At 41.0% G+C, this 15,508-nt stretch overlaps 1 protein-coding gene across 2 annotated transcripts in view; it reads left to right on the top strand.

Annotated features, from left to right (window-relative positions):
• Positions 1–1,904, top strand: part of CRACDL (CRACD like) — a 55,664-nt gene extending 53,760 nt beyond the window's left edge. For both annotated transcript variants that reach the window (XM_044433628.1, XM_044433621.1), the window contains 2 exons: positions 987–1,134; positions 1,762–1,904. In XM_044433628.1, coding sequence (XP_044289563.1) covers positions 987–1,134; positions 1,762–1,904 — 291 coding nt within the window. The remainder of the gene's footprint in view (positions 1–986; positions 1,135–1,761) is intronic.
• Positions 1,905–15,508: the final 13,604 nt, after the last annotated feature.

Genomic DNA, 15,508 nt, shown 5'->3' with positions numbered 1-15,508 from the left:
GATAAAATCACATTGCATTGTGATACTGAATTATGCAGTCCTTTAAGGATAGACAAATAAACAGAGACTCCCACAGGCATGGCCTGAATTTTATAGCTGTATTTCCATGTGCAAAAAGTGGTTTTGGATTGCATCCAAGACCACAATCAACCTACACCAGATTGCTATACTTATGCTAGCTCATCATATTATGCAATATTTGCTAAGAGTTAACTGCCCACTTTTAGTTTCATAGAAGTTCTGGCAGATTGTCCCAGAGGCAGGTTTGGTCCTAAAGGAAGTTGATTTATCAAGGTAACCTCAACATGTCTGTGAATTCTTGCTGTTTTAGCAGATCACATGCCTTTCTGATGCATCTTTATCTTTCTCTGACAGAGAAATAAGTGTATATTATAAGCATATAATTGTGCATACTCTTATCCTGGGAATAAAACATATCCAGGGGAAGATACTAGCTTGAACAAAAGATGGCTGCAGGCAAAAGGATTAAGCGACCCTTCTCTCTGCCTCACTACTTCTTTGCTTAGGTTTGTAGTCCCCCTCCTACAAGGCTGCTTTGGCTAAAAATAATGTTGGGGCAAAGATAAACACAGCAGTCTGTCATGTCTGGAAAGAACAGGGACTGTTGGTGTAAATGTGCAGCTTTCCATTGCCAAACTTGATTTGTATTTGTCCTCATTTAGCAAAAGAGAAGCAGAAGCCTTGAATAATTTGCTGTGGCAACCCATTACCAAGTGCTTCTAACTGAATCATTCAGAATCCCAAAAATACTGTAGACTGAAGAGGCCACAGAACATTAAATGTTTATGGAGTATTTACAGCTCAGATGGCATGGCAAAATTATGTCATTGTTGCACAAAAGAGCCCTGTCTATTGCTGTCTCTTGCGTTGTGCGAACTCCCTGCTGTGTGCCTCTTATCCACCGAATTACTTTAAATTGCTACCATGGTGTGTGTGCTTTCTTCCCCTCCCTTTTTTTCATTTAGGAATTGGTGAGGCAACAGACAGATTTCATCCGGAACACATCCCCATCTTTGCCACCCACGGTTTCTTCTGAAGAACAGAAAAAAGAGACAAAGACGGATATGCAGGAATCCTTGCCAAGAGGCAGCTCACTGTCATATCATAGTCCAGGTATGAAAACAAGCACTCAAAATACTGAGATAGATCCAGGCCCATACAGTCTCTTTATCATACAAACAATGTTCCCAGTTTTTATTCAGTCCTCTTAAGAGGCTTCTTTTGCAACTGTCTTGCAAAAGTGCTGGTGGCTGTGGGCCTCTCTCACATGCTATTGGGTGAGAATGAGCGCTCTTCCTATATTTTCATTTTTACCTAAAAACATGAAGTGTGATTGTTGATAGTGTTTGCAAATGTTTGCCTCATAACAGAGAAACTTAGGAAGCTAGGATTGGAACTAGTTCTAATGTATACTTGATTGGAGCTGGGAAAATCCCAGATTTATTTTTGCATCTTGCATGAAATAATACAGAATGTTCTTTTCTATCACAACAGCAGAATGATCTTGATGTATATTGCATATAATGAAGTGGGCATTTTTACTTTCCCCACTGAATAACCTTTGTAGAAGGTTTTATTAGAAGGTTGTGCAGCATGGATAGAATTCTTAAGGATTCTACAGCGTTATCCAATTGTACTTTTGTGTTAGCAGGTTAATTAAGCTGATAGGTCAAAAATCTTGCTTATGTTTGCTGAACACCAAGCTGCTACTAAGTGTTTGGATGTTTCTTTCCCACACAGTTCAGTCTTCAGGACCAATTGAGAAAGAAGATACAAAGCCAATTAAGAAGGTCAGTCTTTCTTCTCCAGATAAACCCTCCTGGATGGAACTTGCCAAAAAGAAATCTCAAGCTTGGAGTGACATGCCTCAACGGATCAAGTAGAACAAGCACTTTGTACTGGCTGTAGTTACCATTTAAGAAAAATGAACAGGCCATGTTAATGGAGTGGATAAAGGTATTTTAATTACAGTGAAATCTATGATAAAGGGCCATGACATGAGAAGAGTATAAGAACTTTAATCAAACACATGTATGCTTAACCCACTATGTAGCGGTAAAATTTGTGATGACCTAGCTGTCCTTTGCAGGAACATGTTCTGTTGTAGGAGATAGCATTCTGCCCTGGTCTTCACTAATCAAGGCACAAGTCATCATAAAATATTTTCATGGACTCATAGTTTTTCCTGGGGTAATGAGTTTATACTGACTCCAGATGGAGAGCCAAGTGCCCAACACAGCAGATCCATTTCCCAACAGTAACCTCTCACCATGTTCCCATTCCCCCAAGAGGCTGAAAGCTTTCCAGGGTTGTGATCCTTTGTCACCTACAAAGGTTATAAGAAGATACCTAGGTTTATATACAGGCGATGGGCTTCTATGAATCAGTACTAGACATTTGGTCTTGGCAGGGGAATCTGCCCCTCAGCCTATGGATATGGTATGTCTGTCCTGTCCTCTTTTTGCTGATGGACAGTAGGAGACACGCCCCAAAACACCTCCCTTTGCAGAGCTATTCCAGCTGCCTTGTTGCCAGAGATTATATCCCTGACTGATAAGCAGGTGCATCTGTCATGGTCAAGTCTTCCAGTTGAGGAAGAGTAGCCGTCTCAGCTTCTCCGCCTTCCCCTGTTCATCAGGCTGTGGGAGGCCAGGCGGACTGGATCATCAGGCCTGTGGTTGTCCACAGCTGTGGCACACACAACCTGTTCCTCCTCTGCACCTAGATCCACGTCTGAGGTGGAAGCCCCTGCTGAACTGCGGCAAGGTTCCACAGCTACGGTTTATCTCATGTTTGTTTACATTTCTTTCCCATTACAAATATGGTTTGTCATAAACATTATTAGAATATTTATTAAATATTGGTTAGCCATTGTTTTCTCACCCTAAATAACTCAAGTGAAAATATCTTCTCTGAATCCTATAACTGAATCAAAATATAGCAAGAACACTTTCTTAAATGCATATGCAAAACAAATTGACCTCGGAGTGGTAGATTATAGAATACAAAAAGTGTACTGTAGTGTTTGCTTCTCTAGGCAGGATGGGACCATGTTTTATTCTTGAGGGCTTTTCAATCACTTCTTTTCTTTCCTTACTCCCCACATTCCACAGACTCTCATACTCCTTTCATTGTCCCTTCACCACACCTAAGAGCACTGGATGATCTTCCATTTATTTAAATTCCAAGTAGGTTCTACTTAATTGGACAGGACAATCATTATTTTCTTTTAAAATAATGGTCTCCAGTTGTGTTGATAGCATTTTAAAGGATAGAAACAAGGCTTTCCAACCTTTTGGGCTCTGCGTGTACATTCAGAAATCTTAGTGTCATGGGTGCTCTTACGAAATAGCTGCCATGGTGGGCATGTGACTGGTCACCAAAAAGAGGGGGAAAATATCTTTTCTCAGAAGGCAAACAGCTGAGACTAAAAAAATTTGCCCAGAAACCCAAGTGAAAGTCAGAACCTAATAAAGATGGTGCTGAAGAAAGCCTATCTAGTATCCCAATTTTTAAAAATACTCATTTAAAATATCTTAACAGATAAAAAAAACCCAAGAGGTTCATGGAGCCTGGAGGGAGTTCATGGACACATTGGTGCCCACTGGTACAGTTTTGGAAAACCCAGGGAAACTGAGCATTGGAAGAGGGAATCTGCTTTCAATTTTGCTCTATGTAGCAGTTCAGGGAGAAGTAGGATTTTGAACAGTCCTGTGCTCTAATCTGAATTAGCTGATGTGTTCATCCATGTCAAGAATTAGGCTGTAATTTAGCCTTCCTTCCATTGTTTTTTAAATGAAGAACACAGCTAGTTTTGCTTATTAATACGAACTTTTTTCTTCAATGGATATTGAAGATGGACAATTAAATATTTTCTGCTCTGTTAGGTTAACCCAAGTTTGCAAAAGCTTCATATTTTCCACTGTTGTTGCTAAGTGCCGACAAGTCATCTCCAACCAATGGCAATCCTTTGAATGAAAGCCCTCCTCTACAGCCCTGCTCAGTAAATTCAAGGCTGTGACTTCCTTCATAAAATTGATCCATCTCATATTTGGTCTTCCTCCTCTTCTTCTGCCTTTGACTTTCCCTAGGATTATTGTTTTCTTTAATGAGTTCTGCCTCTTCATGATATGCCCAAAGTACAACATCTCCAGTTTTGTCATTTTAGCTTCCTAACCTAGAAAGTTGGGCTCATGCTGACCTCCTATTACAGTGGAAATCTGTCAACATCACACTGAAAGGCAGTCATAAATGCCTGTAAGAGTTTGTATATTTTTACAGTTTTAAAAAGTGTCCCGTTCTCAATTTCATGCTTGTAATATCACAGCAGAAAATTGGAGATAAAATTGGCTGGTGCTACATACTTTCCTAATAGCACAGCTGGGGCTGTCAGGGGCCATGAATAAATGCAGTTCAACTGGGTTCTGAATCAGCAAACAGAGTGTCATAGCCATCCCCAGTCAGAAGAAAGGGAAGAAGTGGTATTTAGTAGCTTTCTGTAGTCAATTGTAATACGAAGCTTTTGCAAACTTGAGTTAACCTAACCGAGCAGAAAATATTTAATTGTCCATCTCCAATATCCATTGAAGAAAAAAGTTCATATTAATAAGCAAAACTAGCTGTGTTCTTTATTTAAAAAATAATCCAAAGTCCACATTGGGAGAAAGTCACAATATACTGTGCATGCTTCTGGGTCCTCCAGAACTCTTCTTCAGATTAAATGATAAGGCAAGGGGAAAAGATAAAAAGACCTGGATGATATTGAAAAATTCTTGATGGAATGAAGGAGAAGGTAGCAGACACTGAATCACACAATTTTGATAAAGAGCAGATACCATAACATTAGCAACCAGGACTTTTCCCCTCCTCTACTTTCTTTATTCCCTAGCCTTATGGAGAATTATAGAGCACTTGAAAGTGTGTATACTATGTTACTTTGTTAGGCCTACTTAAAGGTATTGTCCGAATAATGGATATTCAAGTTACTAATATCCATACTGATCCAAAGTTGTTTGGATGAGGAATCCTGATTCTGAATGCACTTTCAGTATACATTTTCAATTATGCTATAAGCAAATACTGAGATGTTGTTAGTACAAAGTAAAACATTAGACATTTTCCTGCTGTTGCACCAGGTCCTTTGAGATATCTAATAAATAGATATTCATGTCACCCAGGAGTAGCATCTCCCTTTGGAAGCCAAATGTTCAGGTCTGAATTCTGTCTCTGTCCCCCTGTATGTATTTATGTGTTCATGTTCATTCTTATGTACCCATATACATGCAACTTTAAACATAGCCATTGCTATAATTTGAAATATGTTAGCTTCAATGCATGTATTGTTCTCTTCTTAGTTTTATAGTATCATCTGTAGCCTGAGCTAGTTGATTATCAATTGACATGCCACTCAGAGCTGAGTTTGCAGTGAACTGAATCCAGATTTAGGTATGGGATCTTGTCCCTTCTCTCAACAGCAGCCCCTCCAGCCCTCTCAAAATGTTTCATACATTTCAGTATGCATAAATGCGTACACTTCTGTGCATCATTTTGAACATCACACACAAAAAATTGTGTCTGCTTTTAAACTAACCACTGTCACCTGTTATTTTTTATCTGGGGAATGATGGTTTGTTTAAACCAGTATGGAAAAGTTGTGAACCTCCTGGTGGAATCCAACAATTTTCATCAGCTCCTGCCAAATTGGCAAATAGTCATGGAGGATCCGATGTTCTGTGCCCTTGCTTTAAACTCTGGTTAATGAGAACAAACCAGATCTGAAACTGTTTTGTTTGCAGATTTTTCTCACTGACATAGTTTAAATAATCCTTAATTCCCCAGGTTCAACATCGTTGGAAATTACATCTTCAAGTCAAAAGCTATTTCTTTCTTCTGTCACATGAAAGAAAAGGGGAAGGGAAGCTTATGAGTCCAAAGCTTGCCAAGGTTCATTCACAAAATAGGAAACCATGGTTCTTGTTCTAACTAAACCAAGCCATAAACTTTCACCATGTTAAGTGCATCATTTAAGATACCCTTACGCTTGAAAGTTATTTATGTACTGGTTTATTGCTAACCAAGACTAAGTTTTATGCCCTATTGCTAGAAAAACTTTAGTATAAACCTTTTTTGGCTCATCTTTTGTCAGTGAAATGCTTAAATTTGACAAACAAGATATGCATTACAAATTTTCAGTGGATAAATGATTTTCCAAGGAGTTTTTGAGTTATATTTTATTTAAATGTTCAGAAACACCCCTATGGTGTACATACCTTGCTCTTTTGTCTAATAACTACCACAAATGCTCTCACAGACTTTACTGCTCTTGTGAAGAAATATGAGTGCATGGTCACTCATAGGTTATATATATATAAAGCAACTAACTGCTACAAATTGCAATAAAGGTAATTGATCAAAGTAAAGAGTAGTAGGGGCATAGGGTTTTTGTTTGTTTGCATATCTTGAGAAAGATTGAAGAGTTAATAGCTTTGCTAATGTGGAATAAAGCACAAGGCCAGTGTTGGATGGGGAGTACTTCTGATTTAAAATGTTTTATTGTTTAAAATGTAATTGAGTTTAAGTTCTTATATTTTTAACAATATTATAACTGCTTTTAAAATTTCATGAAATGCACAATTTCAATTTTTGCCTTCTATAATGTATATCCTAACTTCCCTAACTTTCATCTCTGTACAGACTAAATATATTTACTTGGTCATAAAGCCTACTGATTTCAGTATGATTTATTCCCTAATAATTGTGTTTAGGATTTCAGCCTGACTTTTTAATATCTTAATCAAAAGTACAATCCTATGCATGCTTAGACTGAAAAAGTCCCACAGCTTCCAGCACTGGGACTATTTCTGTCTAAACATGCAAGAGATTGCATCCTAAATTATTTTGAATGTAGCATAGAGAATTGCAATAAATTCTCTATGTCCAGAATATCATGTTGGGACATTTTTAACTAAATAAGGGGTTAACCGATCTTGGACACATTATGTGAATTTAAAACTGACACAGGCTAGTCAAACTGATTGATTTAAAACTGGTTTCTATTCTGCATATATTTAGGGTGCATTTAGCGAAAAATACACTTCAGTTTCTAGATAGTCTCCACCCGAAGCACACTTTTCTGCAGTAATAAGATTTTTTGGGAAAATGAGAATTAGGCCTATATCTAGCACCACAATCGTGGGAAAATGGGAAGTGGTAGTGCCATTCTTTGAATATCTGTGGAAGCACTAGTGGGGGAGAGAGAGACCAAGAGCAGAAAAGTGTTACACCGGGTTTGCAAGGGTGATGGAGGATAGCCCAGGGTTGTGGAATGTACCACAACAGTGGACGAAGATTTATGGAATTGTTCATGCAAACTGTTGCACATCTTGCACTTATGACATTGCTCCTTTAGATTTAAGCATGCTTTTCTCACACAACTCCCTTGGGTGAGAATGAAAAATTACCTCATGCCAGTGCAAGCCAGTTGCAACTTCTGTAAATGTACTTGTAAGTAAGCCCTCTCTGTACAGAAACACTTGCATTTATATTATATTCATATCCCACCTTTCTCCCATCGTGGAATTCAGGATGTCTACATGCTGTTCCCAGGTGGTCTCCCCTCCAAGCTCAGGCCAGCCCCAGACCTGCTTAACTTCAAAATGGTGGATGCCGTACATGTTTTCAGAACGTACTCTTCTGAGTAAATACTTCGTGTAAGAAGTTTTGCATGTGTCAGTCTTTACAGAATTCTCAAATAAAATTGGCCACTGAACAAAGTCTTAACATCTATGAAGAACATATGTCTACAAAATAAGGCAGCCTGAGCATGTCTGTTCAAAGTAACTTCATTTCATTCAATAGACACTCCTATTCCTATGCTGCTTTAGTTGTACAAACAATTTTATACCCAGATGCTTGAATCCATGCTTCCAGAGTTCCTTGATTTTCATAACATAAGTTGGAACAAATTTGTGAGACAAATGCTGTGTGATCTGCCTTCTGAATTATATATGTTCTTCAGATATTTTAAGTAAACAGTATTTATTTTTGTGCCATTCTCTGTTATACAAATACAAAAAAAAAAGTTTTCTGAAGACCTGTCTCCTTTGCTATGGGATCTTTTAGTTTCTACATTTTGCCTGGATTTTCCATTCATTCCCCTGTGTACATTGGCTCTATTTCCAGAACACCTATCTATGAGTTGCTCCAAAGCAGCTTAAATGGAGGTCATCCAGGAAAATGTTAGACTATTTCCTTTCTTCAGGAACAACTATCCAAAGAAATAAGTACTTTTCTTATATATATGCGGAATTTTTCTTCAGGACAAAGCAAATCATTGTCCTCATTTAGCTTTGCATGTTCTACACTTTCTTTACTAACTGGTCTTATTACTAGAAGAGGCATTTAGTTTTCACAGACTTTCCTTTATCATGAAAATAATAAAATAATAATAAAACTTCTTTTTAGAAAGATACAAATCAGGTATAGGAAGCCTCCAGCCTGTGGCACTAAACCAGCACACAGATGTTCCTAATCTGGCCCCCAATGGGTTGGGCCCCTCCCTACTGATTTCATGCCCCCTAGAAAGGGAGAGGAATCCGCATTTTATTCCCAGCGAGGGACTCAGTACTCACAGGTGTCTTCCTTGTTCCTTAGCTATAAGATGGGGAAATATACAACAAAGGACTGCATGCTTAGCATTCTATTCAGTTCTTGAAACCATCCCAATGCTGTCGCCTCTGACTATTAATCATTCAGAAACCTGCTGACTTCTGGGAATTTATCACCATTTATCATCATCCATCTTATCACTGATACACATTATGTATTTCAAAGTGAGCGCCCTTTCAGAAATCAGCTCATCAGGAAGAACCCAGTGAGGTTCTTAGACCCCCTGCATTTTTTATGTCCTGCCAATTCCACTGCAATTTGGTGCTTCTGAGGCAACCCAAAGCAAGCAGAAGTGTGTGCTTTCACTCATGTTGTAGCCTCCCATAGGAGACGCTACATCTCCTTTGTGGGTCCCACTTGTGCAATGGAATCAGCAGCTGCTCAGGAAGACAGATGAGAGTGGGAGAAAGCACAGGGGTTACTAACAAGGATCTCAAATCACTAAGGGAAGCATACCATGATAAGTTACTGTAAAGTGTGAAGTTGTAAAGTGCTGCACAGATATGCTCAAATGCATATCATCCATGTATCAACATGCCACAAAATGGAAGGGTAGGGTGGTCAGACGCTTCATCCATTCATTCATGAGCTTTGCTTGGTTTTGCCAGAGAACAGTGCAGAAAAATCACTGTCATATCTTTGGCAGCACCAGTAATATTAGAAATATAGAAACAGAGTGGGTCAGAAGGGGTCTCCTGGGTCATCTAGTCTGACCTGACCCCCCCCCCCCAGCTCCAGCCAGCTCCACTCATGACACACCTACCATGTGCATGTCCAGCCTGTCCTTAAACACCCTCACTATTGGGGCTTCAACCACCTCCCCTGGAAGCCCATTCCATACCCTAGGGGTCCTAACCATACTTCCTGGCATCCACCCTAAATCTTGGTTCCCTGAGCTTTGCTCCTTTGGAACTCGTCCTGCCTTCCACTACGGGGGGAGGGGGGGAGGTCATGACCCGCCTCTGTGTGGCACCCCCTCACATACCTGACTGTCACTAACAGGTCCCCTCTGAGTCTCCTCAGGGCTGAAAAGATCCAGCTCCCTCAGTCTCTCCTCATATGACTTTCCCATATTCTCCATCAGAAATTATATGATTACTCAATTTTCTCTAATATATACAAAACAAAGAAAATAAACATAGACTATTGGAGCACTTTGGAAGCTAACAAGAATACTGGGTCATAAACATTCACAGGTAAGAGACTATCTCATCAGATGTTTGATGTTGCCTCTGATGAAACTTCCTGCCACAATATACTTGTTTAAGCATTATTGCTGCCAAGGAGGTTCACTAACAAAGCTACTGTTCCAAAATGTTTTAAAAGCACAATTCCTCCTCTCCATATGCCTTTCCTTAGTTTGGAATCAAACACATGAGGTGAGTGTAAGAAGAAGGACAAAAAAAATACACAACTCTTCACACACTAAAAATGCATAGCTATTAATCGTGCACAGTAAAATACATGACCTGATAATCATGCAAAAGATTCCATATACATTTTGAAAGGAAGCATTTTGGTAGCTGCCTTGCTGGGAAGAGCTGCCTTAATGGTTGCCTTCAAATTATAGGATGGGACTGCCTAAATGAACCTAAATTAAATATGCTTGGCTGCTGTCCTAACACATAACACCGGCATCCTGCATTTGTTTTGGCTCACCTAGTTCACACAGTCTTTGATGAGGGAAATGGTAGAACAAAACACCTGGAAGGCCACACATTGTCCAACCCTGATGTAGGAGAATCTTTTCCAACAAACAGTTCATACCAGATTTCCCCAAATCCCACCCCAGCTAGTCCCTTACAGCCAGGAATATCTGCTATACTGCATTCTTTGGGTACCATGCAGGTCTTTTCAGGTGCTATTGGCGTTTCTTCTTTCCAGGATTGTTTGGGCTACAATTTGAGCAATCTTTTGCAGTCGTCCTAGTCATTGCCTCCCCATGCCCGTCTCTGGCTTTTCCCATATTTTCTCACACAAGGGAAAAATCTGGTAATTATTTTCTGGTATGGCATGATCCATGTCCTGCTCCCAAAAGCAGGCTGCCTGATTTCAAGAGCTTCTATTGCTCTGTGGGTTGGGGCTGCAGCATGTCATGCAAGGTTACTGGAGAAGAAGCACATTTTCTCGTTGCTTCAGGCAAGCAAATCAGAAAAAGAAGCATGGGAATTGCAAAGTACTGGTCTTTTTCTGTTTTGGATGTAATAACAGCTTTGGAGGACAATGCAGATCCAGGAAATGATGCACAGAAGAGGGTTAATTGTTCTTCCCAGTACCACTGTCTGACTCTGATAAAAATCAGATTCTTCTGCAACTTCCTTAAAGCAGGGAGTGCCAGGACAAAGATCTGAATACAGACCTTTATGTGATATGCATGGCTTGGCTTTGCAGCATCGGAATAACCATAAGTCTTAGTAGGAGGGATGAAGCCCCCCAGATGTTGTAAGATTCAGGGCACAATCCTGTGCATGTTTAGGCAGAAGTTGTACAACTCCTAGTATTCCCCAGCCCAACCAGTAGGACTTTTCCCCATCTAAACATGCCTTGGATTGCACTCTCATCTGTCCTAACCAGCATAGTCAATGTTGAAAGGAGCTGAAAGCCAACACCATCTGAAGGGGCATGTGCTGCCAATCTCTGCTTTATGGAATCAATTAAATGTATTTCTTATTTTTATTTTGCCAAGTATTGAGTCACAGGGAACCCTTCCCATTAATAAAATTAGTGATTCAGCATAGACAGTGTAGCCTTCTTGACTCTTCATGGGCTCTCTGCAGTGAGGAAAGCTTCTTTGCTACTGGCATGTTTTCTCTATTTATTTTAAATGATGTTAGGCTGCTTCAGGGAGAAAAGTGAGTTTTCTCTAATTTAAGATTCTGCAACAGAGCACTTTACATCAGGGAAGATAGAAAAGTGTACACTCGGTCACACACCCCTTTTGATGTTGGATAATGTTTCCAGTGGGCTCCTGGTTTAAAGGGTTTTCTTTGACTCCATGTTTTCCCTTTAGTAGAATACCCAATGTTTTTAAGGTATAGAATTTAACTAGGTACAAAATAACTGACAGTAGAAAAAGTTGAACATTTCTCGCTTTGGGTTACTTAGTCAAAGAAGACCATACAGAAAATTCCCAGCTGATTTGTGCCTCTTCATGCCACTGCTCATAGTTGCAGTTAATTCAGAATCAGAAAGTGAAGCAAATTTCAGTGAGATTGGGAAGGATGGGCTGGGTCAAGATTCTGAGATGCAGCAGCAGGAGGAGATTATCTCAAGGCCAGGCGCTTTGCTGCGATGTACAGCCAGTGGGAGGGGTTCCTGAGGAAGAGCATTTCCCAGACACAGACTGGACCCCTCTGCACTTGACCCTGTGAGAGGCATCAGCAGAGACGAGAGGTCCAATTGAATGAGTAGCATGCACAGGGTGGGTGTGCTCACCTTCAGAGACCCCTCCCAAGGGGATGGAGCCCAGGCATGTTCATAAGAAAGAACTTGATTGGGTTCACAAGCCACTCTGTGAATGCTCTGGGTGATTTGTACTTGGGGTAATAAAATTGCAGTGAAAATGGTCAGTGGCTGGTGGTTGTTCAAAGGAGGAACCTCAGCTCAAGACGCAATTAGCCTAAATACTTCTTATTATGAAGAAAGTTCAGATATTGATCAATGGTGAATGATGAATTTAGGTGGACAGTACTGTAAAGAACACCTGATGCTTGTAACATGACTGAAGAAGGATGGTCCTTGATGAGTAATTGTGCTACCAGTAAGCCACAGGACCCATTAAACTTCATTACCTTGTACTTAGCTGGATGCAAATTTCAGTCAGCTCTGTGCATCTAGCTTCCAACTATGTGGCCAGATATAACGTCACTACCATTCACAGAAAATTAGTTTACTTCCACATGTTGACCTTTCCAGACAGTGTAATGCTGTGTTGGGTAACTACCACCCTGGCTCAGCCTGGATTATCTGCAAGCCACACATTCAGGCAGAGAGAGGAACACTTCACATTCCTACTGTAGCCAGACCACATGGACTAGTGTGAACACACTCCTTCCCCCATGACCAAAAGCACCTATTTTAATGAAAATGTTTTCCGTTTGTGGGGATCAACCAACTGCCTCAATCCTAGCAACAATGCCAAGAAGGACTCTTAAGTTGTCATTAGATAACAAGCCATAGTTAATTATTTGCACATTTTTGCCTAACAGCTTTGTATGGTGATCAGTGGCTCCATACTTGGGTCTCTTTGCTTCTTCCTTGCTTTGCAAACTCTTTGGAACCGCAACACAACTGTATTTCAGCAGAGAGATCCAGCAGGACAGCCTGGAGGCCACTGAGTGGAACTTCGGGGAGTTCACAGCGCAGAAGTGACTCTCTTGCCCTTCCCCAGCTTGGTGTCCTCCAATGTGCTGCAGCCCAACACATTTGGAAGGAACCAGACTGGAGGAACCTGCCTTAGCCTTTACAGTGCTGAGAAGGGAACAGGTTTAGCATGATAGCATTGTTCTAAGCCTTTAAAAATCAACAGAAGTTCAATCCTATACATTTGTACACAGAAGTAATCACCAGTGACTGTGTAAAGGACTGCAGCAAAGGTTAGGTAGAGAGAGTGGAGGGAAAATGAGGCGGGGAATGTGAGATTCAGGCCTAGGTTGACAATATGTTTGATCTGGATTAGGCTCATGGCATGCAGGGAGGGGTGGTTGACATTTCTGTTGCATGTTATTTCCCTTTCCAATTTCAGACGTGTTAAAAAAAAAACCTCTCCCCAAACTACTGCAGCACCTCTGGGGGCATTTGGAGGTTTGATTTTGGTTGTTTTTGAAGGGGTGATTGTTGGCAGTAAAATGGTTTCAGTGGTTGAAAGATGGAAGGCCACCTCTCAGGGTTCCACAGCCCCAGTAGGACTGTGTCTCCACTTCTCTAAACTTGAACCAAGCTCTGGACAGACAATAAACATTATAATCTGGTCTGAGTTGCAGAATTAACTGCGAGAAAGTAAAGAATAAGATTCAGTTGGAGATTGCTGAAAGAATTGGACTGACCGATGGTGAACAAGAGTTTATACAAATGAAGGATAGTCAGAAAGCAATTACTGTGGAGGTAATGCCAATTTGCTGTTTCCTTTATCAATAAGTTTAGATAACCTTCACCTCTGCTGTATAACGTAAAGGTAATTTCTACCAGTTCCTGTGCCCCTGCCTTACACATGACATAATAACTGGAGTAATTGCAGTAAGAATAAAAAAGGAACTCTCTCACTCAGTGAAGGGTCATACACTCCTCTCGTTTACTCTAAATACCACCAGTGGCCTCTTGAAAGGGGGGACATGCATGCATGAACCTCTCTTTGTCCATAATCAGAAAGCACCCAAGCCATGCATTTCATAAGAGTACATTGCTGCCACTTCCCTAGCCTTCTACTTGGTGTTCTGAACAGGGAATGCTTCTGTGTCAGATTTTATAAGCTGTAGCTTTGTTCCTTTCAAGGCCTTGAATCACAAGAACAGAGGAATTGTAATCGTGACATAAATTACGCTGGCAACACAGCTTCTGTAGTTATCAAATTTGTCATCTCTGGCACTTCACCAACTTCAGACATGACTTATTACTTTGTAACTGTGCCTGCCAGTTACATTTAAAGGTTTGAGCTTGCCTGTTCCTGGCCTTTCACATTTTAAGCAGCTCTGGAGCTGGTGGGTGGGATGAAGGCAGACGTAACAGGGATGGTGTCAGCAACTGGCACCCTTGAGAGGGTGGTGCTAGGATCCGTTGCTGTCCATGGCCTGACCTGGACCCTTCTCTCAGCAGCACTGGGCAGCTGGGTCAGGCAGTCCTCCAGGGACTGCTCCACAGTGGATGTTCAAAAGCAGTGAAGTTCATGCTTCTTGTGACACTGATCAAAGTATTGCTGCCAAGTAAACCTGAGGGGGTTCAGCAGTCAGGACTGGACCTTGGCCCCCCAGTCCTGTGCCCCCAAGGGACAACCCAGAAAGCAGCTGGGGAACAGGACAGAAGCAGACTCTGCTGTATTTCCATAGTCATGAATTCTGAATTTAAAATGCAGAATTGCACTGCCCAAATTATTATTGCTGTCTTTGATTTTTAAACAGTTTTGTTGTGACACTTTTAATGTAGCAGGAATGCAGAAGCTGCTTTAAAGCATATGGCAAGGAACAGGGGAGAGAAGTGTTACTCATGTCCTGCACAATTAAATTGGCCATCTCAAGGGAATCGCCATAATAACAGATAGTGCAGTGTAGTGGTTAAGAGTGTTGGACTGGGACTTGGAAGATTTGGGTTCTAATTCTCTCAGCCATGACACTCACTAGCTTGCTGTGTGCTGCTCAATTTTCTTGGTACAACCTACCTTACAGGGTTGTTGTGATGTTGTGGCTGCCATTGCCTACCTTGCCCCATTGCCTCTGAGTTCCATTGATGGCAGTGCCTCTAGGCATGGGAACAAGGAAAATGGTGGTGGCTGCACCTGTCTTGCTCAGAAGAGGGCTGATTTTTGGGTGGCTGGAGTTGTGTTGCTTCTGGCACTACTATGACCTGTCCCCTTCCACTCCCTGCCAGTTTGGGGGGCTAGAATACAACCTGCAAAAAGCCCAGTGCAATATTGTCCTGGCCCCAGACATATACAGAAAGGGAGCCAGGTGTGATTGTGCTTTGTAGTGGTTGTCTTTCCTTCCATGTGCCTGCCTTCAATCAAAACATATTTGCAGGGAAGACATCCACGCATCTCTACTCAGGTTCTCTCTGGTCTAATCGTGACTGCCTGCTGATTCATCTGTGCAAATCTGTAACTTAAGCATGC

This window comes from Varanus komodoensis, unplaced genomic scaffold (assembly GCF_004798865.1).
Source record: "Varanus komodoensis strain SLA01 unplaced genomic scaffold, ASM479886v1 scaffold1, whole genome shotgun sequence".
Taxonomy (NCBI): Eukaryota; Metazoa; Chordata; class Lepidosauria; order Squamata; family Varanidae; genus Varanus; species Varanus komodoensis.
The sequence above is the reverse complement of the archived record's forward strand: the minus strand, read 5'-3'. Positions and strand labels throughout refer to the sequence as shown.